This window comes from Neolamprologus brichardi, chromosome 3 (genome assembly GCF_056152115.1).
Source record: "Neolamprologus brichardi isolate AB-2024 chromosome 3, ASM5615211v1, whole genome shotgun sequence".
Classification (NCBI taxonomy): domain Eukaryota; kingdom Metazoa; phylum Chordata; class Actinopteri; order Cichliformes; family Cichlidae; genus Neolamprologus; species Neolamprologus brichardi.
This window is the reverse complement of record NC_142106.1, coordinates 29142023-29164488: the sequence shown is the minus strand read 5'-3', so window position 1 is coordinate 29164488 and position 22466 is coordinate 29142023. Positions and strand designations below refer to the sequence as shown.

The 22466-nt window shown below is 40.0% G+C and overlaps 3 protein-coding genes across 4 annotated transcripts; all 3 read left to right on the top strand.

The window, feature by feature from the left end:
- Positions 1–899: 899 nt before the first annotated feature.
- Positions 900–5783, top strand: LOC102790535 (uncharacterized). The gene is made up of 7 exons (XM_087835988.1): positions 900–1135; positions 1844–1974; positions 2126–3250; positions 3330–3566; positions 3664–3888; positions 4009–4060; positions 4435–5783. The coding sequence occupies exons 1-7, from the start codon at positions 958–960 to the stop codon at positions 5508–5510; spliced, it is 3024 nt and encodes a 1007-aa protein (XP_087692114.1). The 5' UTR covers positions 900–957; the 3' UTR covers positions 5511–5783.
- Positions 5784–10643: 4860 nt separating this feature from the next.
- LOC148104145 (uncharacterized) lies at positions 10644–15889 on the top strand. 2 transcript variants are annotated; one of them, XM_087835999.1, is made up of 8 exons: positions 10644–10926; positions 11267–11371; positions 11554–11669; positions 11862–13007; positions 13087–13323; positions 13422–13646; positions 13900–13963; positions 14352–15889. In XM_087835999.1, the coding sequence occupies exons 1-8, from the start codon at positions 10752–10754 to the stop codon at positions 15422–15424; spliced, it is 3141 nt and encodes a 1046-aa protein (XP_087692125.1). In that variant the 5' UTR covers positions 10644–10751; the 3' UTR covers positions 15425–15889. The 2 variants fall into 2 exon arrangements, with proteins under 2 accessions (XP_087692125.1, XP_087692132.1); XM_087836006.1 differs by lacking the exon at positions 11267–11371 and having other exon boundaries at positions 11868–13007.
- A 53-nt stretch (positions 15890–15942) lies between these two features.
- Positions 15943–21382, top strand: LOC102793731 (E3 ubiquitin/ISG15 ligase TRIM25-like). The gene is made up of 7 exons (XM_035915725.2): positions 15943–17157; positions 17520–17879; positions 18043–18138; positions 18565–18798; positions 18999–19146; positions 19243–19302; positions 19400–21382. Exons 1-7 carry the CDS (start codon positions 16906–16908, stop codon positions 19927–19929), a joined length of 1680 nt encoding a protein of 559 aa, XP_035771618.2. The 5' UTR covers positions 15943–16905; the 3' UTR covers positions 19930–21382.
- The last annotated feature ends 1084 nt before the right edge of the window (positions 21383–22466 follow it).

Below are 22466 nucleotides of genomic sequence, written 5' to 3'. Positions count from 1 at the left end.
CTTTAAAGTCCGACCTTGTCGGCTCTAATTGGTCCAACCCAGAGTCGATCATGACCAACTGGCCAATCCACCACCACTCATTTATACAGTTAAAAAAAGAAAAGGAATAAAAACCCCATCGCCATTAAAAACGAAAAATCACGAGCGGCCCACCGGGCAAATGCCCGGTATGCCCGAAGACCAGTCCAGCCCTGGCTCAAGCTGCATCATAGTGTAACGCGAGGGTTCACTAGGTGGTTTGGAATCTCTCTGAATAATTAGGAACAGCAAGATGGAGACGGATAACTTTTTAGCAGCCTCTGTACTCTCAGCACACAGCAACAAGCACCCACACTTCCTGTGTGCCGCCCTCATGAATACTTCACTGGCCTTTTAGAAGCCAGGAAATCTTATACTCAGATCAAAACAGGGAAAACAACCAGGTAACACGTACGTATTACTGGTTTGAACCATTGACTGTAGAAGTCAATGGTTTGAACATGCATGTCTAAACATTCAAACGTGTAAACATGTAAATATCAAAACACGTAACCACCAAATAGCTACATAACTAGCTTTATAACCTTTGTAAACACCTCTTTGTATATCAAATTAGATTTAAATTTACTTCTACACTTTACAATAGCAAAAGCTTCACAAGATTAATATGTCACTGCAATTGTTAACTTAGTTAGTTTCTGCTTTCAATTAGATGAAATTGACTTTTTCATAGAAGGAAATGGAAAGTTGCACGGGTACAATGTGATGATAATAATAATAAATATCAGTAATTACAGTAATTACAGAAGTCCAGACTTGGATAAAAAATGGTTTTAAAATGTTCTAAATGTATCATTAGCTACATGCACGGATGCTTAGTCATGCACCCCATGTGACGCATAGACGAGAGAAACCTGTAGTAGACATACAATGATCAGTGAGTGCTGAGCTGCTTATATTTGGTTCAGTTACAGCAGGATGATGGATGATCAGACCCAGCACCCTGCTTTCTTTGAGTGTGAGAGTCTTAAAGAAGGACATCTGACGAGATTACAAAAATACTTCGGTATTCACCGCAAATCAGGCGGAGGAGAGTGCGGTCCGGTGACGAGAGTGGACGAAAACCGCTACAGTGTGGTTTTCCGAAATAAAAGAGGTAATTTTATCATGCCTGTGAACACACACACACACACACGCACACGCACACACACACATGAACTTTGTTATGCATGAAATATCCTACAGTTGTCGAAGACTTACAAATGACCATTAGTTAATTTACTATTCTCTTTCGGTTAAAATAGCCGTAACAGAAAGGTCTCAGCTGTTTAAAAGATCTTATATTTTCACTGTGATGTACTACTGTAAGTGGGAGTAGTGAAAAAGGAAACGTAATCGAAAGTTTGTCTGGAAAGCGAAACTTAGTGTTATACAAAGCATTTGGTGATCAGCAGCTGCGAGTTCAGGAAATTACTGAACCTATAATTTTTGAAGTCTTTCCCCTGTAAATGGGCTGTTTAGACAGAGAAAGAGAGCTACCCAGATATCTCCGCATATGCAGTTTTTTTTTTATATTGTATTTGCTGTTTGTACGAGTTAGTAGAGGAAGTAAACTAAGCTGTACAAGCCCTTAAGCAGAGGTAGACTTTGAAATCATCTGCATGCTTTTATTACTGGTGTAGTCAGGGAAATATTGTGCGTGTGAGACATTTGATATTAAATTAGACGTTTTATATTTTTGTCACTCAGTGAAAAGAGAAGAAAAAACACAATGAAGAATGGCAAAGGAAGCATAATAAATAAATAAATAAATACATAGGTTATATAAGGAATTCAGTCTGTAATTTGCGATATCTGTCTACAGATCAGCAGCCAGCACTTCAGAGATCAGAGCATGTTTTGGAGCTTGAAGATAGTTGCTCAGTGATCTTTGTCCGAGAAAGTTTGGAAAATGACACCTCTCACCTCACCACCCCCACTTCTGCTCTAGCAGAGGTAAAGTTCATACATTAATTCAATCATGTTTTTTAATAGTTGTATGTATCCACATTAAATGAATGTTGTAAATTCGATTATATTATTAATGTAAGGACAATTTACTATATGTTAATAGTCGTTTGTATTTGCATGTCTTTCCCAATCACAGACTCCTGAGAACATTCCTGCCTCGTCTCTTCCACCAAGTGATGAAGAGTATGAACTACACGTTGATAATTATCTCCTTCGTTACCTGAAAGAATGTCCACATGCTCAGCACGAACTTGAGAACATGCTTGCCTGTTTAGCCTGCTCTGCTGATCTTTACTGTGAGGAGGGGAGAGTTTTAGTCAGGAGGCTCGCTCAACCTGGTGCTGCAGATGAAGTTAGTGATTGGAAAACTGAGGTAGACGCTCTCTTTGGTGGCTACTTTTGCCATTATGAGGTAAACCCTGATAAAGTTGAAGCTTTGGTTCAGTCCAGCAACTCTTGTCAGACTGCAGGTGAAGTGAAGGTGTACACAGATGAGTCTGGGATGGCTGTTGTTGTTGGAGAACTGTCTCTGGTTCATGCGAAGCAGCCTTCAAGTTTACATGACAATATTGCATCTCTGAGTTTGAGTGAGGATAGCACAACCATTGCTAGCTACAGCCTTTGTGATGGGCTCCAGGTGTTTGTGTGTCAGGGTGACATCACCAAGCAACACGCTGATGCTCTGGTAAATGCAGCCAATCAGGACTTGGAGCACTCTGAAGGTGTTGCTGCTGCACTGAGTCGAGCTGGTGGTCCTGAAATACAGAGAGAGAGTGATGAATTAGTGAAGTGTTTGGGGAAAATTCCCATAGGAGAAACTGTAGTGACCACAGGGGGTAACTTAAAGTGCAAGAAACTGCTTCATGCAGTTGGGCCTGTAGGTGGAAAACCAAGTAAGAGAGATAAGATGTTACTGGAGAAAACTGTGCATTGTGCTTTAAATTTATCAGAAATAATGGAGTTTCAGTCCATAGCCATTCCTTGTATCAGCTCAGGTGTCTCTGGGGTTCCTCTCACTGTGTGCACTGAGGCAACTGTTGCTGCTGTGAAGGACTTTGGCAGTGTGGGAGGTCGAAGTTTGAGGAAAATCATCCTGATTGATAACAGAGAGGAAGCAGTGAGGGCCATGCAGGAAGCATGTGACAGGCTTCTCCAAGGGATAGATACACCTGATGAAGATACAGCAAGAGGAGCCACTGCCAGAGCTCCTGGAGGCAGAGTCCACATGGAGGTTATTCAGGGATCGATTGAGAGCCAACAGGTGAGAAATGCTGCTGTAATTAAAATAAACAACACCTTGCAATAAGACACATTTTCTAAATCGCCTGCTCTTGTCCTAGGTGGATGCTTTGGTGTCTCCTATGGTTGGCCATGATCCTCTCTCTACCCGTGTTGGAAATGCTTTGTTTGAAGTAGCTGGACCCCAGCTGACCACAAGGTTTAGAAAGGAAGCAGAAGATGAAACAATGCCTGGTGACTCAGTACTGCTGGAGGGCTTACCTGGACTTCAGTCTAATGCAGTCTTCTTTCTCAATCTTGTTCCCTGGGATGGTGACCCAGATGGAGTTGCAGTCCAGGTGAGATAGTAAAGGAATGATTTTATTATTCTCTTTGTTTGTGAGGACAACTTTAACTTAACTATTTGTAATAATGCAGTATTTTTACCCATTATAGGTTCTTCGAATGGGCATCAAAAAGATCCTGTCTTCCTGTGAGAAGAAAGGATTCAGATCTGTTGCTCTTCCTGTCCTCGGCGCTGGGATGGCCCTGCAATTTCCTGTCAGTGAAGTGGAGAGAGTGTTAATGGAGGAAGTTTATGTATTTGAAGAGGAGCGGGTGGGAATCACACCATTCCTGATCCGCATCGTCATTCAATCTAATGATGAGGAGAGACACGAGGTAATGTCAAAGAATTTTACCCTAAATATTGGCTCCTGAGTGTTGCATGTCGAGAAACACTTTGGCAAAGGAATAATTTTTTTTAACTTCTCGTTGAATGTTTGATTATTTTCTTCGCAGGCATCTGATGTTGTCCAAACTGACAAATTCACTCAAAAAGTCCCAGATCTAGGTGAGTAGAGAATACTGAGAAAGAATGAAAAATAATAATACCCAAAGTGCTGGAGTAATGCATCTAAATTGACCAAATTAACAGCCTGAGGGCAATAGCTCAACCTCAAATTATTCAGACAGTCCAATATTTCATTATCCTTCCTAATGATTGCTTTTTATAAATTACAGAAAACTTCTTTTAGTTAAACCCCTTTGGCTCTAACTCTGTTTTTCATTTAGGAATGGTTATTTTTTATTACTATAACTATAAACCATGTACTGCTTACTGTTCAAAACCTCAAACCACAAAGAAAATCTCTTTAAAAAGCAGCAGCAAAAAAAAAAAAAGAGAGAGAGGCAAATGTACTTAACAGAGTCATTGTTCTCCTGTAGAGTCAACAACAATGAGGTTGGTCCTGCTGGGAAAAACTGGATCTGGGAAAAGTCACCTGGGTAACACCATTCTTGGAGAGGAGCTTTTTGCCACTTATGCCTCTCCAAACTCTGGAACAATGAAATGCCAAACAGAAACCAAAACAGTCAGTGGAAGAAGCATCACTCTGATCGACACCCCTGGTTTCTTTGATACAGGAAGGTCTGAGGAAGATCTGAAGCCTGAGATAATGAGCTGTATGACAGAGTGTGCTCCTGGGCCTCATGCTTTTCTCATTGTGCTTCAAGTGGGTAAATTCACAGAGCACGAGCAGGCTGTCGTCACTAAGATAGTTCAGTATTTCTCAGAAGAAGCTCTAAAATATGCTGTAGTTGTTTTCACTCACGGTGACCAGCTCAAGAAAAAGATGAAAATTGAAGATTTTGTCAGTCAGAACAAAAATCTGAGTGATCTGGTGTCAAAGTGTGGTAGTCAGTGCCACGTCTTTGATAACAAACACTGGAACAACAACCAGCCAGATAACTACAGGAGCAACCAGTTCCAGGTGGAAGAGTTACTGAAAACAATAGAGAAAATGGTGGCGGAAAAAAACGGAGGCTACTACACAAATAAAATGCTGCAACATGTGGAGATGGCAATACAGAAACGGGTAGAGCACATTAGGCACTCATTACCAGACAAGACCCTAGAAGAGATCAGAAACCAGGCTAAAACTGATGTGTGCAACAGCTTTCTGACCAAACTGACAGGGATTGCAACAGGAGCTTTGCTTGGTGCTTTTTTTGGTGTAGCAGCAATGGTTGGATTAGCTGTCACAGCCATGAATAACGTAATGTTAATGAACGCTGTAAAAAAGGCTCCAGCATTAATGGGAGTGTCGGCAGCAGCAGCTGGACAAACAGCATTAGTAGTCGCTGGAGCCACAGGTCTGGCAGCAGCAGCAGCAGGAGGAGGAGTATATGGTGGCTTGCTTGGATATGAAGCAGCTAATGATGCTAAGTCCCCATCAGAAGCTGCACAGAGAACATATGAGGCTATAGTGGAGAAAGGAAAGTCTCTTATCAGGTTTAAGTGAGATTTTTATAATTATTTTCCAGGTAGCGAAAAGGAAAAAAGCATCTTATTTTTTCTTGATGTTCTTACACTACACATATTAGTACTACATACATCAAAGAAAACATTTTAATTATCTGGTGTCAGGGTTGTTGGCAAATAGCTGAAGAGATGAGAAACCCGGCTAACTGATATGATGTGTATGATCCAAATGGCAGGGACTGGAACTGGGGCTTTGTGTTTTTTCAGTGTAGTAACGCTGGCTACTACAGCTGTGAAGAACACAGAATTGGTGAATGTTGCAACAAAGCGTTTCACATCAGCACATGTGCCAGCTGCAGAGGATCAAACAACACTAGTAGTTGCTGGAGCAGTAGGCTTGGTGGGAGCAGCAGCAGCAGGAGGAGGAGTAATGGGAGGTGTTATTGGAAATGAAGCAGCTAAGGATGCAGAGCCACTTTCAGAAGCTGTTCAGAGAACATACAAGGCTGTAGAAGAAAAAAGAAAATCTCTCACTCAGTTAATGTAATTTTTTTTTTTACAATAATCAGATATTCCTGTAAACATTTGATTATTTCATTTCCCTTTGATGTTGTTACATTACAAATAATGTTTACATTTTTAAAAGGTGGTACACATTACATAACACTTTATTCAATAACAAATGTTTGCCTGATAGCTTTTTGGTGGTGGGAACATATCGTTTGGTGTGTTTATCAGAAATTTTGTTTAATATGTTTGTGAGCCATAAAAAATTAAAACGACGAGTTTAAAGAGGCTCACATGGTCTATAAGTATGATAGTTATGTTTGTGAGGTTGTTCCTCAGTCCACTGTGATCCTAATTTTTCATACAATTGTGACTAAAGGAGAAGACTGTTTGGGACCATGAAACACATCAGACTACTGAAGACTGAAGAAATTAGGTTGTGTTTGATTTTTCTGAAATTGTCAAATATCTATTTTTACTTAACTGTAAATGATCTGATAATGATAGAACTACTTGATGTGTGTAAAAAATAAAAACACTAATTTCCCAAAAGTTTTCAAAGTTTTTCCATTTTTCTATTTTCTTTTGTTTTCAGACATACGTTTTCCCAGGTCATAGTGTGTGTGAATTTGCATGGGCATACACTCTTTTTCCATTTTACATATCTATTTTTACACATATTCACATTTTTTTAAAGCTCTTTAGAGAGCTGTCGACAATCTTTAGGGCCACTTGGTGCCAGTACAGGATTTTGAAGGTTTATAAAAATGTTTCCATGAAGTGCAATTTTTGCCTCTATTTGTTCCTGTCATGATCCTGGGTCCTTTTGACCCAGCGTTTTGTGTTTTCTATTAGTGATTTTGGTTCTGTTGTTCCTTCTGTTTAGTGTATTCTGTTCTGCCCATCTATTCCTGTGTTAAGGCCGCGTTTCCTAGTCTGTGTCTTTGCGTGTGTGTGTGTAAGTTCCTGTTTTATTGTGAAGGTCTGCGTCTTATGTGAGTGTTTTCAGTTTGCCTCCCTAGTCTCGTCACGTTAATCACTCCCAGCTGTGTCCCCCACCTGTGTGTAATCTCCCTGTGTTCTCTGAGTGTTTTTAAGTCGTGTCTTCTGTCTTAGTCGTTGCTGGTTCGTCTGTGTTGTTTCCCCTCGGTCTCCCTGCGTTTCTCCATCCATCTCTCTGTGTATATTTTCCCCGGACCTCCCTGCATCTTTGTTCTGGTTTGTTTTGTTAGTTTGCACAGTTTAGGTTCTGTTACAGCTTCACCCGCGCCATTTCTGTTGTATTTACTTTGGTAAATAAATACTCACCTGCACCAGAGCTGCCGCTTCCGGGTCCTAAATAATCACCACACGGCCTGCCCCGGCAGACCGTGACAGTTCCTGTTTATGGTCAAGTTCAATTTCTGTCACACTGTTGCATGACAGTGTTATGCAAACTGTGCAAGATTGAGGAACTAGATACCAGACAGGCTATTAGTTCTTTCCCGTAAATATAAGTGAGGCCAAGCACACACCTATTTATTATTCAGGTGCGCCATGGAAAGTATACTTTCCATGGCTTTCCATATTCTTAGTATTGACAGCATGCAGCTGTCCTTTCTGTCCTTTCGATAATCTACTGTAACCTTCGTACTGGTAATGAGGTTTTAATGTACTAAAACTAGAAGAAACTGAAGAAACTTAAAAGCTGTGTTTATGATGGCTTAAAAAGTGGAAGCTTTATATCTTCCAAGTGCGGTGGAAAATTCTTTCTGGAGTTCCCCTGATAAGTGTGGTGAATGCAGCATGAACACTGACTCTTCAACAGCTTGGTTATAAGCAACACCTGTTCACTTAGTCTCTCTATACTTGCCTTTAGCTGAAGGAAGGTGATTCTTGGTGTTATGCCAGAGTGAAGAAATCATATCATCTTTGTCATATTTACCACATTGAATAACAGCTTTAAAGTGTTAATATATGCAGGTAGTTTAGTGATAGTGCAACAGTTCAATCTGTGAGTGCCACTGTTAAAGTTGATTTGGTGAGCTTGTTTCTATTCTTGTATTTACATCTAATTTTCAGCTGTGCCTCAGGCTTCAGTCTTTCAGTTCACTTTGTGTTTTTTTTAACTGCTGATTGATGTATTTATTTTTGCTGTTACATGCACCACTGTGGTCACCAGGCTGTTGATCCTGGAGTGTGAAATTTGTGGAACGTGTGCTTAAAGTGGCTGTTCTGAGGCTGTTCATCAGTTGCTATAAGCCACATATTCTTAGCACAGTTCAACAGTTTGCCTGATAAAATAAGTAAATAAATATACCTCTTTTTTTTCTTTGGGCATCAAACTTCTGGTAGAACATTTAAAGACCATAGTGTGATTAATATTTCACAATATATGGATTTGATGGAGATTGCAAAAATTAATTGGGTGAAATAAATCTTATTAAACATTCATACTATGGTATACACTGAAACACACACAACTTACTTTCCTAATTCTGAATGGCTACAGATGAATCCAGTCACTTTACCATATCCAAAAATAGGGGACAGCCAGCAGACTGTAGCCAACAGATCTGCTGTGTTGGTGTGGCTGCCAAAGACTAGCAGGGTGAATGCTTGCCAGTATGAGAACATGAACTCCTGTCCTTTCTCAGATTAGATTAGTGCTTTCATAAATGTTGTTGGTTCAGGGAGCTGCTGATAAGTTTCATGGCTGGTTTGTGTTGGTGTTTACTTAGTATAACTGTGGTTTTATTCATGCATTCATGCTGCATCACAATACAAGCGTCCAAAGTTTGTAGATGAATAAAAAGTTTACTTAAGTCTCGCCTTGATTTTTTTCCTGCTTCCAGTCAAGTTGATTAACTCTGCCAAGGAGGTTATATTAACGGCAGCATTTGCCTGTGTGTGTGTGTGTGTGTGTGTGTGTGTGTGTGTGTGTGTGTGTTTCATTCCTTCTGTCTGTAAATGCCATACCTTGAAAAGGTTTGAATAAATTCTGATAAATCCGTGTAGGAGTGTAGTATGGGGGGGTCATGTTAACCATTAAAATTAGACTTGCATCCGGCCCAGTCTCCAAAGCCAACTTAAGGATTTATTGTTGGAAAATTAACCAAAATTGTTACAAATTAAAAACTATGTAACTAAATGTGGTGTGTATTGTTAACATATCAAAAGCACTATATAAAGATCTAAAATATCATATCACATTTGATGTTAGACCTCTTCTTCAGAGTCAATAGACTGATCTGAAGGTTAAAGTGAGTTTATTACTGCCATTGTTTAACAACATATGGGCATACAGGTAATGGGGGTTGTAAATATCACATTACTTTGGATCTCTGACCTCTTCTTCGAGGTCAAATAAGGTCCACCTTCCACATAACATTAGGGAAATGATAACGATATATGAGGATTTTAAATACCAAATTATAATTTGGAGGTCACATTTGACCTCTGACATCATTTTTACATTTCTCACATGCCTTTCTTTCAAGTTGACCCCAAAATGTGTTGCAGCTTTAACGGCAGTATTGTCAAAATAAAGAGAATGAGGTAGTTAAAAACATGCTATAACATTATATAATAAGCTTGAGTTATTCATGTCCACTTATTTACAAATAACTCATTTTATTTCAAGAAGGAGAGATTATTAGAAAGAAATGAACATGATTTATTGATGTACAGAATGTAGATAGAGGTATTTGGCGGTTAGAATTCAATGGCCCGTCTCGAAGGAAAGGAATCCCAGCGGTGATAGAGATTACAGCAGGGCACCCTGGAGTCTACATGCTGGTGGTGGAGATGAAGATAGAGACGTGAATGGAGCCTGAGTGATGAGAGGTGGTGATGGGAGGAGGTGGGATGCATGAAGGCGTTTTCAAAGGAGAATGACAGAGGTCCAGTGAGATTTAAAGTATGCTGCGTGAATGCTGACTGACCTGAAGAAGGCCAGGAAAAAGATGATTGGACTAGACCAGTGGTATTGCAAACAGCTTGATAGTGTGGGAAAGAGGAAGTGATGTGAAGCTTAGATTTAGCAGGCAACACCTGAGAGCAGACAGATGTTAGAGGATCCTCCTAAGGATCTTCCTTACTGAACTTACCCATAAGCTCCATTACTAAACATTTAAGGAAAACATTTTACTGATATAAAGGAATGCCCCACGTGAACTATATTCACAAATATAAATTCATAGAAATAACAAAATTATACTCAAAATGATGGCAGGTATATTCAAATGTGTTCCAGGAGAAATAACAAAAGCATGCACTTTTGCTCTTGTTTTTACTGCATTACAAAGTTTTTAAAGTATCTTTTAAAATCACAAAGAAACGAAAATGAATGTGTGCAAAACCACAATAGCATTTCTTTAAAAGTAAATACTGCGCAGAGATTGAGCTGGTTGGTGAAGGTTTGCGCAGCTGCACAAGGCAGAGAAACAACAGTGCAGGGCACCTGACCTTCAAACAGTTGTTTCTCTTAAGGAAAAAAAGTGAATAGGCTTGAAGAAGGAAAATCAAAGTGAAGTTTAAGAAGGCTTAAAGGGTTTATTATAACTTCCACGGCTTGCCAAAGGCTACGCATTCAGTCCAGCGATGTGCCCTAGAGCTGTTTACTTGCTGCTGTTCTAAATTTATCACGAATTTCATGCAGTTGTTTGGTCACGTGGCGCCCGTGACGTACCAGCACTCGTTTTGCGCCTGTGTCATAACGGAACAACTCATCTCTCAGGATCAGCTGTAGATCTGATGCTTGCTACGCGCTCTACATAGCTATAGTTACAGCGGGATGATGGGTGATATGTACCATTACCCGGTTTTCTTTGAGTGCTACGGTCTCCGCGAAGAGCATATAAAAGGGATAGAAACATATTTCCGTTGCGCCATCTCGGGCGGAGGAGACTGCGGCCCACTGATAAGACTGGGTGAGGACGTCTATGGTATTGCTTTCAGATATGAAACGGGTAGGTAAATCATTAATTTTAATATGGGTACATATATTTAAATATATTTCGTATGCTTTTTCACGAGACGTCATATAGTTGTCGAAGTATGCAAACGGCCAGTCATAATTATTTGTTTATTATTTTCCTTTTGCTAAGATTTGCTAAAAACAGTCAGAACAACGAGGTTTAAAATTTTGAGGAAAAACTTAATGATGAGCTGCATGAAAGAAAACCTGAACCGGAAGGGTCTATAAGGGTCTATCGAAAGTGAAAGTTAACCATTCAGTTAAGGCTGTGAGATAGAACTGAACCTACTATGTAACTGGTGGTATTTTACACTTTCTTCTCTATGGATGAGCTGTTAAGGAGAAGACTGGAATATTGCAGTACACTCAAGTACAAATGCAGTTTTTGTTGCATCAGTGGAACAAATGTGGGTTGACAGATGTAGTAAAATCAGCAAGTAAGTAAAATCGGCTGTGAATCCAAGTGCAAGTTGTTGAAACGCATTTGTAACATATGACAGGCATGAGATGTAAAGGATAAAAGGAAGGAGGCTTTAAAGAAAATAATTTACTATATATATAATTTTTTTAAGTAAATGTAAAACAAATCCACTGTGTAACTCCAGATGTCTGTCTACAGATCAGCAGCGAGTCCTTAAAAGATCAGAGCATGTTTTGGAGCTTGGAGATCGTCATTTGGTGATCACAGTCCGAGAAAGTCTGGAAACTTACACCATCCCCACTGCTACAGTAGCGGTACATTTTGTATATTCATTTAATCAAGGTTTTTAAATGTGGAATAGCTAATAAATTTATAGCTATAACAACACACACAACACACACACACATCATCAAATCATCAATTTTTATATACATATATATATATAAGGATGTTAGGAGGTCTTTGTTGCAGATTGATACCTCCTCTCATTTGCATGTCTTTCCCAGTCACAGACTCCTGAGAACATTCCCGCCTCGTCTCTTCCACCAAGTGATGAAGAGTATGAACTACACGTTGATAATTATCTCCTTCGTTACCTGAAAGAATGTCCACATGCTCAGCAAGAACTTGAGAACATGCTTGCCTGTTTAGCATGCTCTGCTGAACTTTACTGTGAGGAGGGGAGAGTTTTAGTCAGGAGGCTCGCTCAACCTGGTGCTGCAGATGAAGTTAGTGATTGGAAAGCTGAGGTAGACGCTCTCTTTGGTGGCTACTTGTGCCATTATGAGGTAAACCCTGACAAAGTTAAAGCTTTGGTTCAGTCCAGCAGCTCTTGTCAGACTGCAGGTGAGGTGAAGGTGTACACAGATGAGTCTGGGATGGCTGTTGTTGTTGGAGAACTGTCTCTGGTTCATGCCAGGTTGTTAGACATCGAGCAGCCTTCAAGTTTACTTGACAATATGGCATCTCTGAGTTTAAGAGAGGAAAGCACAACCATTGCTAGCTACAGCCTTTGTGATGGGCTCCAGGTGTTTGTGTGTCAGGGTGACATCACCAAGCAACACGCAGATGTTCTGGTTAATGCAGCCAATCAGGACTTGGAGCACTCTGCAGGTGTTGCTGCTGCATTGAGTCGAGCTGGTGGTCCTGAAATACAGAGAGAGAGTGATGAATTAGTGAAGTGTTTTGGGAAAATTCCCATAGGAGAAACAGTAGTGACGACAGGGGGTAACTTAAAGTGCAAGAAACTGCTTCATGCAGTTGTGCCATCAGGTGGAAAAGCAAGTGACAGAGATAAGATGTTACTGGAGAAAACTGTGCATTGTGCTTTAAATTTATCAGAAATAATGGAGTTTCAGTCCATAGCCATTCCTTGTATCAGCTCAGGTGTCTCTGGGGTTCCTCTCACTGTGTGCACTGAGGCAACTGTTGCTGCTGTGAAGGACTTTGGCAGTGTGGGAGGTCGAAGTGTGAGGAAAATCATCCTGATTGATAACAGAGAGGAAGCAGTGAGGGCTATGCAGGAAGCATGTGACAGGCTTCTCCAAGGGATAGATACACCTGATGAAGATACAGCAAGAGGAGCCACTGCCAGAGCTCCTGGAGGCAGAGTCCACATGGAGGTTATTCAGGGATCGATCGAGAGCCAACAGGTGAGAAATGCTGCTGTAATTAAAATAAACAACACCTTGCAATAAAACACATTTTCTAAATTGCCTGCTCTTGTCCTAGGTGGATGCTTTGGTGTCTCCTATGGTTGGCCATGATCCTCTCTCTACCCGTGTTGGAAATGCTTTGTTTGAAGTAGCTGGACCCCAGCTGACCACAAGGTTTAGAAAGGAAGCAGGAGATGAAACAATGCCTGGTGACTCAGTACTGCTGGAGGGCTTACCTGGACTTCAGTCTAATGCAGTCTTCTTCCTCAATCTTGTTCCCTGGGATGGTGACCCAGACGGAGTTGCAGTCCAGGTGAGATAGTAAAGGAATGATTTTATTATTCTGCCTGTTTGTGAGGACATTTTTTAATGAAGCCATCTGTCATAATGCAGTATTCTTATGTGTTATAGGTTCTTCGAATGGGCATCAACACAATACTATCTTCTTGTGCGAAGAAAAGATTCAGATCTGTCGCTCTTCCCGTCCTCGGTGCTGGGATGGCCCTGCAGTTTCCTGTCAGTGAAGTGGAGAGGGCTTTAAAGGAGGAAGTTCATGTATTTGAAGAAGAGCGGGGAGGCATCACACCACTCCTGATCCGCATCGTCATTCACCCCAATGACGAAGAGTCACATGAGGTAATGACAAAGCACTTTTCCTTAAATATTGGCTCCTAACCATTAGTGTGTTGAGTGTTGAAAAACCCTTTGGAAAAGTAAAGTTACGTTCCATATCAATATTTGTTTCATTTTACTTTGTGATGAATCTTTTTTTTTCACTCTATTAAATAAACTACACAAGATAATAATAATTACTTTTTTCATCTGCATTTGCATCTGATGAGTTTTTACAGGAATTGCTATTGATGTTGATACTTTGTTGTCTTTGCAGGCATTTGATGTTTTCCAAAATGACAATTTCTCTCAACATGTTCACCAAAAGGTCCACGATCCAGGTGAGTAGAGAATACTGAGAAAGAATGAAAAATAATAATACCCAAAGTGCTGGAGTAATGCATCTAAATTTACTAAATTAACAGCCTGAGGGCAATAGCTCAAACTCTTAATGGAGTGGATTATTCAGACAGTCCAATATTTCATTATCCTTCCTAATGATTTCCTTTTTTAATTACCAGATACTTCTTCCAGTAAACCCCTTTGGCTCTAACACTAGTTTTTCATTTAGAAGTGTGGTTTTTTTGTAAGTAAAACTATAAACCATGTACTGCTTACTGTTCAAAACCTCAAACCACAAAGAAACGTCTCTCTTTGCAGCAGCAAAAAAAAAGGGAAAAAAAAGAGAGAGAGGCAAATGTTCTTAACAGAGTCATTGTTCTCCTGTAGAGTCAACAACGATGAGGTTGGTCCTGCTGGGAAAAACTGGATCAGGAAAAAGTCACCTGGGTAACACCATTCTTGGAGAGGAGCTCTTTGCCACCTACCCCTCTCCAAACTCTGGAACAATGAAATGCAAAACAGAAACCAAAACAGTCAATGGAAGAAGCATCACTCTTATCGACACCCCTGGTTTCTTTGATACAGGAAGGTCTGAGGAAGATCTGAAGCCTGAGATAATGAGCTGTATGACAGAGTGTGCTCCTGGGCCTCATGCTTTTCTCATTGTGCTTCAAGTGGGTAAATTCACAGAGCACGAGCAGGCTGTCATCACTAAGATAGTTCAGTATTTCTCAGAAGAAGCTCTAAAATATGCTGTCGTTGTTTTCACTCACGGTGAACAGCTCCACAAAAAGATGAAAATTGAAGATTTTGTCAGTCAGAACAAGAATCTGAGTGATCTGGTGTCAAAGTGTGGTGGTCGGTGCCACGTCTTTGATAACAAACACTGGAACAACAACCAGCCAAATAACTACAGGAGCAACCAGTTCCAGGTGGAGGAGTTACTGAAAACAATAGAAAAAATGGTGGTGGAAACAAAAGGAGGCTACTACACAAATAAAATGCTGGAACATGTGGAGACGGCAATACAGAAACGGGTAGAGCACATTTCGTACTCAATGCCAGATAAAACTGCAGAAGAGATCAGAAACCAGGCTAAAACTGATGTGTGCAACAGCTTTCTGACCAAACTGACAGGGATTGCAACAGGAGCTTTGCTCGGTGCTTTTTTCGGTGTAGCAGCAATGGTTGGATTAGCTGTCACAGCCATGAATAACGTAATGTTAATGAACGCTGTAAAAAAGGCTCCAGCATTAATGGGAGTGTCTGCAACAGCGGCAGGAGAAACAGCATTAGTAGTTGCTGGAGCCACAGGTCTGGCAGCAGCAGCAGCAGGAGGAGTATTTGGTGGCTTCATTGGAAATGAAGCAGCTAATGATGCTAAGTCCCCATCAGATGCTGCACAGAGAGCGTGTGAGGCTATAGTGGAGAAAGGAAAGTCTCTTATCAGGTTTAAGTGAGATTTTTATAATTATTATCCAGGTAGTGGAAGGGAAAAAAGCATCTTATTATTTGTTGATATTCTTACACTGCACATAATAACTGCATAACAATACTACATACATCGAAGAGAATGTGTTAAATCATTTGGAATCAGGTTTGTTGGCAAATTGTTGAATACTTATCTAGCAGTTACCTTTTTTGTGGACTTTTTGCATAATCTTCTGAGGGCCTTAATGCATTGTAGTCATAATTTTTTCCTGTGGACGAATGTCTCAGACCGAGAAGCATCACAGACAAATAAGTCAACAAGTGAGTCAAAAAACTGTGGTGAGAGTTGGTTTTGTTAACTTGTCATGGAATATTTAGTCATGTTACATATTTCTAAGATATTGTAAAATAATTATATATTATATTTGACCCTGTTTTGTCCCTGTTGCTTTTAAGCAATAAAAAAAACCTAATTTCTGGGGAGTTTTCCATTTTGTCCTGTTCTTCTTTCGTTTTGAGAATAGGTGCTTTTAGGCAGGATTGTTATACTGCACTTACATGCTCTGATCAATGGGGGGAACTCTAGCAAAGAAATGTATGTGTGTCATGAGATGCCACTACCAGCAATACGAAGGTCTATTAAGTATAGTAGTTACGTTTGTATATGTGAAACACCCGCAAGGCGGTGAGAGGTCACATTCTGGATCTTAAGAGTAAAGAAAGGCAAGAGCAGTGTGTTAGTAGTACATGAAATGTTGGATGTTTGTGGTTTGTACGCGTAGTCCATATATTTACTGTGCAAGACTTGGATAGTTACCTTGTCCTGGATGTACAGTTTGGGTCATCCTGCATTTACATTGTTTTATTGTATTTTTAGCTTAATCTACCAGCATTTAATCTCATTGCAGATTTAGTTTTTCTCCAAATCTGTTTTGCTAGCTTTTTTCACCCTCACAGACTTGGCAACCATCAGTCTTTAGAACGACTCCTTTGTGGACTTCAGAAAAAAAAAAGAGTGAGTTTGTATTGTTTGCATTTTATTGTTACACATGTTTTAAAAACATGCAGTTGATTCTTGGTTATTTTAAGGTTACTTTGTGGTTAACAGTAATGTGTAGGAGATGACACAACAATGAATGGACAACACAAACACCGTACAAAACAAGGCAACAAACAGTACTACAGTGTAAAACTACAATGTAAGCCTTGTTATTCTTCCCCAAGAGCATTCCTCAGCCTCTGAAAGATGCAAATGCAGCAGTGAATTATAGACTCTGTATGCTCTCTAGTCTCTATGACTGATAAACTGATTTGTTCTATCTTCCCCTTTAAAATGAATCATTAACGCAAATGTGACGACAATTAAAGTGGGTGGACATTGACTGCACTTCAACACTTGACCTGTTTCCACTTCTCCACTTCTGCTGAAAGCAGACAGTTGCTGCTTTCTTTGCCAAGATCTTCAGAGATATATCAACTCAGGGACAGTCTTAATAATACCACAACTAAAATGGCTTGCAAGCAGCAAAGTCAGCAAGATGAGCCACATGGAGTTGACCTGGACTGCATTCAGTTTTCCTGTTCAGTGTGTTTGGATCTTCTGAAAGAACCCGTCACCATTTATTGTGGACACAGTTATTGTAAAAGCTGCATTGAGGATTGCTGGGATGGAGAGGAGGAGAAGGGTGAATACAGCTGTCCTCAGTGCAGGGAGACATTCAGCCATCGGCCTGTTCTCAGGAGGAACAACATGCTGGCTGAGGTGAGGGGACAGAAATGAACTTAGCACAGACTCTGTAGCTCACAGATAACGTAACAGTCGTGTTGTTGCATAAGAAATTATGTAACACTACCACTTTTCCCCTGTAAATGTGCAAATAATTAAAGAAGTGGTTTTGTACTGATTTATACCACCATATTTATTTGAGCTCCAGATTTGGGCATTTAAACAATGTTTGTGTGAACACACTTCATTATGAAGCCAGGCTCAACTGGCCATCACAGAAAGATGTACTCTTAGACTGCAAAGAGAACAGATTTACATTAGATCAGAAACTCAAAATCTCCAAAAACATTCTATGTCTCTTTACAGCACACCATAACATTTTCTGTCTTTCTGTCTAGGTTGTGAATAAGCTAAAGAGCGCCAAGTCAACATGTCCTTCTCTGGTCTATGCCGGTCCAACAGATGTTGCCTGTGACTTTTGCTGTGGGATCAGAATCAAAGCCATTATGTCATGTTTGACCTGCTTGGCATCGTACTGTCCCACTCACCTCGAGCCTCACTACAGCGTTGCTGTGTTGAAGAAGCACGAGCTGGTGGAGGCTACAGTGTCAATACAGGAGAAAATGTGCACTAAGCACAATAAGTTAAGGGAGCTCTACTGTGAGCAAGATGAGCAGCTTGTTTGCTCTTTGTGCACAGTGGATGAACACAAGGGCCACGGATGTGTTTCCGCTTCAGCACTCAAGGATAAGGCAAAGGTCGGGGCAAGGAGTCAAGCACATAATGCTACCTTTCAAAGTCCAAATGCTTCAGTGCTCCCAAAAGACATGTGGACATCAGACTTACTCATTAACTCATTAATAACATTACTGATTACTAATATTTAAATGCATCACTGGATGCAAAACTGCCTTCTTGCAGAATCAGCTGGCTTTAAATCAAAGGAAAATCCAGGACAAAGTCCAAAAGAAAGAAAAGGAGCTGAAAGAACTGAGCCAAGCTGAGGAGAGTCTCAAGGTGTGGAAAAGCAATGTTTTCAGATCTGATATGTGCATTTATCTGCTGGGTGAATAAGATAGCTGCTGAAATGAGCTTTAGTGCGTTAACATAGTCCCAGTATTTAGCTCTGATCAAACTTCCAATAAGATTTTTACCGGGCAGCACAAGCAAGCACCGCCTTCAGCACTTGTTTTTGATTTGCTCTTTTTCACCTTTACTTTGAGAAACATGCTGTTGATTTTTCTCATCTGATGACTTCAGTTTAGCATTCTCTCTTTAGATGTGATTTGCGCCCCACAGGTGGTTGTTAACAACATATTTTAATGCTTAACAGATTCTCTACAATTGTCTCGGTCTGTGGGGTTCAAAGATCAAGTCGGGTTGTTGTTTTAACTGAAGAAAGATAAACTTTTAACCAAAAACAGATCTGCGATGTGCCAACAGAGTTCTGCTCTGACTTCCCTGAACGACTGTGACAAGATCTTCGATGAGCTCATCTCTTCCATGCAAAGAAAACAGAGTGAGGTGAAGCAGCTGATTAAAGCCCAGGAAAAAACTGCCACCGCCCAGGCGGAGGACCACCAGTTTCAGTTGAAGGAGGAGATTACAAAGCTGAAGAGAACATACGCTGAACTGGAAAAAGCTTCGGATGCAGATGACCTCATATATCTGATGCAGGTATAGCTGCTCACAACCTAGCAAAGGTTTTCCTGTAAAACACCTGATTTCAAAGGCCTAAAAAACTGAGCACAATTCGATCCAAATGGCGAAAATGAACATTACAGCAGATATGGTAAACCTGTATGAGATCGTTTAGATTTATGATGGGTTGCTTAAAAAAAATATGACCATTTTTGTCTTCTCCTTATATTTCACAGCATCTCTCCACTTCCTGGGATTCTCCAGATGGCTCACCTGGAGCTCCTCCTCAACGCTCCTTTAAAGACATAACCGAGTGTTTGTCTGAGCTCAAAGATAAACTGGAAATGTCACTGAAAGAAACATGGCCCATGATCTCAGCCACAGGTAACAGTTGGAAAAGAAAAAAGAAAGTGTTGTGGATAAGTTGCTTCATACATACCCAGTGATTTTTTAAAATAACTCCAGTTTGTTTCTTCACAGTTTCATATGTTGACTTCTCACTACCTCCGGCCCCCAGCAGCAGAGAAGAGTTTTTACGTTGTATGAAATTCACTTGAAACATTATAAAATAATATACTAGTCAGTTACAGTGGAAAATAGTGGTAATATTGATCATACTTGCTGTATTTTTTGCCAGATGTTTATCCCCTCACGCTGGATGGGACCTCAAACTATCGTTATCTCCACCTGATATGTGAGAATCGCAGGATGAGGCCTTCACCCGGCCAGGCTTCAGCTCATCCGGACAGGTTCACTAAATTTCCCCAGGTGCTGTGCAGAGAGGGTTTGGCAGACCGGTGTTACTGGGAGGTAGAGGGACATGCTCGCACTCTGTCTGTAGCAGTGGCTTATAAAAACATCAGCCGGACATCTGATGAGTCACAGTTTGGCAAAAATGACAAGTCCTGGAGTTTAGACTGTACAGCAGACGGCTTTTTATTCTGTCACAATAATGTAGAAACCAAAGTGCCCGGCTCAGGTCTCTGCAAGATTGGAGTCTTCCTGGATTATAAAGCAGGTACTCTGTGTTTCTATCATGTCTCTGACCCAATGGTTCTAATCCACAAAGTCCAGACTGCATTCACCCAACCACTTCATCCTGGTGTTGGGATAAATTATGAATGGTATGATACTGGAGTATTTGCACAGCTAGTTAAGTTATGGTAAATCTTTTCAAAGTGATAGAGATGTTAAACATTTTTAAGACCCCATCTCTAAAGGATCCTCATCCATCACTAAAGCGTAGCAGGCAGAGGTGGGAAGTATAAAAATACAAATTCTTTTACTTTTAGCTTTTACATTTTTAAACAAATATCTGTACTTTCTACTCTTTACATTTTCAGCACAGGCTCATTACTTTAGTTTCATTTATAGTGCTTATACTCAGGGGTTAAAGTGGGCCAGAATGAGTGCCGGTCTGTAAGTTGTGGTTGTGGTACTTCAGCATCTAGTTGGTGCTACTGAAAAGCAGCAAATATAAAGGATTTGTTTTTTTGTGGTAGGTCATTTCAAATGCAACATTTCTATCAGCTCAACAAGTGTCAGCAAACACTCAAACTGTGTGCAGTTTGACGCACAGTGTGTTAACGCTAAAGGTTCAGCTGCTGTATCTCAAAGTGTGACAAAGTGGGTTAACAGTTGGTATACTCATTACTTGTCTCATAAGTATTAACTTTTTAGACATTAAGCACACTATTCTCTACATAATAGTGATGGCCACATGGCACCGATTCAAGCGGCTCTGTATTTTTTTGACCGCCAGATGGCGCCAAATGGGATGTGTTGAAAAGCTTCTGGTAATAAACCATTTTTTGATACACGCTTCAGTTGTTCAGTAAGCTTCATTTGGCCAACACTATTGCAGTTTCCTTGAACAACTGCTCCACAGCAATAAATAAATAAATAAAGGGTGAAGGATAACGTCCCTTCAGGTTCCTGAGTGAATCACATGACTGGTTGAAACCATCGATGCTGTTATGTAAGAAGACAAACAGAAACAGTGGTAACAGTTCCAAACATAAGTTTACATAATCCACATGAGCCAAGGTGTGAAAACGGGTCATGTGATTAGAGGATCATTAGGGGGTCCTTTTGTCCCTCTTGGGGGGGATACTCCCACTGGGTTTAAATCTGGGACTCTCAACTATTTGACCCTAGAACTGAAGAAGCTTCTCGAATGAGAGGTGAAACGTCTTCAAGCAACTTAAAGTCCAGACGCTTTTCTTTCCAAGCTCCTTTGACTACGATGACCTGGATGACTGAGAACCTTCACAGACATACTTTTCCATAGGAATGCTTTCTTTTGTTTGTTTTCAGATAATGAAGTAATTTGTCAAGACTATGTTTAACTTTTATAGAGCCATTTAGCTGCTGGATAGTTAATTAGGAGAGTAGTGAGCATTATGTGATTCTCAGCTATTTGCATTGAGTTTTAATGCCTATTGGGTGCCATTTGGTGCTCAAAAATATGAAAAATGTTGCTTGAATCCGCAACTTAAAATGAACTGCTTCATTATGATTGTCCAATCTACCAAGCTGAGGCTACAGCTTCTGTTTTTTAATGTTGCTTCAATTTTGTGTGATATTGGGCTACCGTTGTGGTGCTTTGATCATGTATGTTTTGGGGATTGAAAAAATAATGTTATATCTATTTCACAAATAAATAATTTTGATGAGTTAACCTTCCTTGTTTAAACATTGGCCATGATGTGGTTTCCCTCATGCTTGACCTCTTGACGTATGTGAACATAAAAGTTAAAAATCCATCCATCCATCCATTTTATTTCACTTATCTAATTCAGGGTCACATTGCATTATATACAATAATGTACAACACACACATGCAATAGGTTAGGAGTAACCCTTGTGCTGTAAGTTCCCTGCTGTCCCAGGGTTATGTTACTGTCCAGTGGAAAGAAACCTTTATATATAATATAGTATGGTTTATATGTATAGTCTATTATAGTCGATTCATATCCTGCCAATGAATCACTTCATTACAAACAACTGAATCAACTACTGATGATGTATTGAGTGAAGCTTCGGACGTCACTGCTTTACTCTCTCAGGCTGTATCTGAAATTAAGAGCCACGAGTTTCATGGTGTTAAGCTGTGCTACAACTATTTGGATAGACATATTGTCACATCTATCATTGACTTGCTGTCTTTAACAGCTGCTGATAGCTGAAAATTTGCCTGTGAACATGCCATGAGTGGCTGCTGTAGCCAATCAAAATTACTCAAAGAGTGCATTAATGATTTATCTATAAGTAACAAAATAAGCTAGAACAACATCGAAAGAAGTCTCAGTTTTCTTACTGAAGGTCAGGGTTAATGATTAAACAACAAGAAGGAAATCAAACAACCATCCCCTGTCCTTTTGAACAATAACATTAACTGGAAATGCTCATGGGTTTTACATAGAAAGTTCCTACTGGTCAAACAAGTAATAGAGGTGACATTTATTATTATTATTATTATTATCTTTTTTATTATTATTATCATAACTGTTATCCTGTGTATATATTCTTGAACCAAAATACAAAAAGGACTTTTGCACTGTATGCATTGCATAATGAAACAGTGATTCATATTTTCAGGAACTGCACCCACACAACAATCTCCTGGACTGATAGGATGACTTTTTTCATGAAAATGTATTGCCATTTCAGTACAAATTTATCCTATTTTTTATAGAAAGTTA

Excerpts from the sequence above, each read along its gene's own strand:
- LOC102790535 (XM_087835988.1), top strand. The coding sequence starts at position 958 with ATGATGGATGATCAGACCCAGCACCCTGCTTTCTTTGAGTGTGAGAGT. Across the intron at positions 3,251-3,329 it reads GATCGATTGAGAGCCAACAG|GTGGATGCTTTGGTGTCTCC; the intron begins GTGAGAAATGCT and ends CTCTTGTCCTAG. Across the intron at positions 3,889-4,008 it reads ATGATGAGGAGAGACACGAG|GCATCTGATGTTGTCCAAAC; the intron begins GTAATGTCAAAG and ends TTTTCTTCGCAG.
- LOC148104145 (XM_087835999.1), top strand. The coding sequence starts at position 10,752 with ATGATGGGTGATATGTACCATTACCCGGTTTTCTTTGAGTGCTACGGT. Across the intron at positions 10,927-11,266 it reads TGCTTTCAGATATGAAACGG|CTGTTAAGGAGAAGACTGGA; the intron begins GTAGGTAAATCA and ends TCTATGGATGAG. Across the intron at positions 11,372-11,553 it reads AGATGTAGTAAAATCAGCAA|ATCAGCAGCGAGTCCTTAAA; the intron begins GTAAGTAAAATC and ends GTCTGTCTACAG.
- LOC102793731 (XM_035915725.2), top strand. The coding sequence starts at position 16,906 with ATGGCTTGCAAGCAGCAAAGTCAGCAAGATGAGCCACATGGAGTTGAC. Across the intron at positions 18,139-18,564 it reads AAGCTGAGGAGAGTCTCAAG|AGTTCTGCTCTGACTTCCCT; the intron begins GTGTGGAAAAGC and ends ATGTGCCAACAG. Across the intron at positions 19,303-19,399 it reads CAGAGAAGAGTTTTTACGTT|ATGTTTATCCCCTCACGCTG; the intron begins GTATGAAATTCA and ends ATTTTTTGCCAG.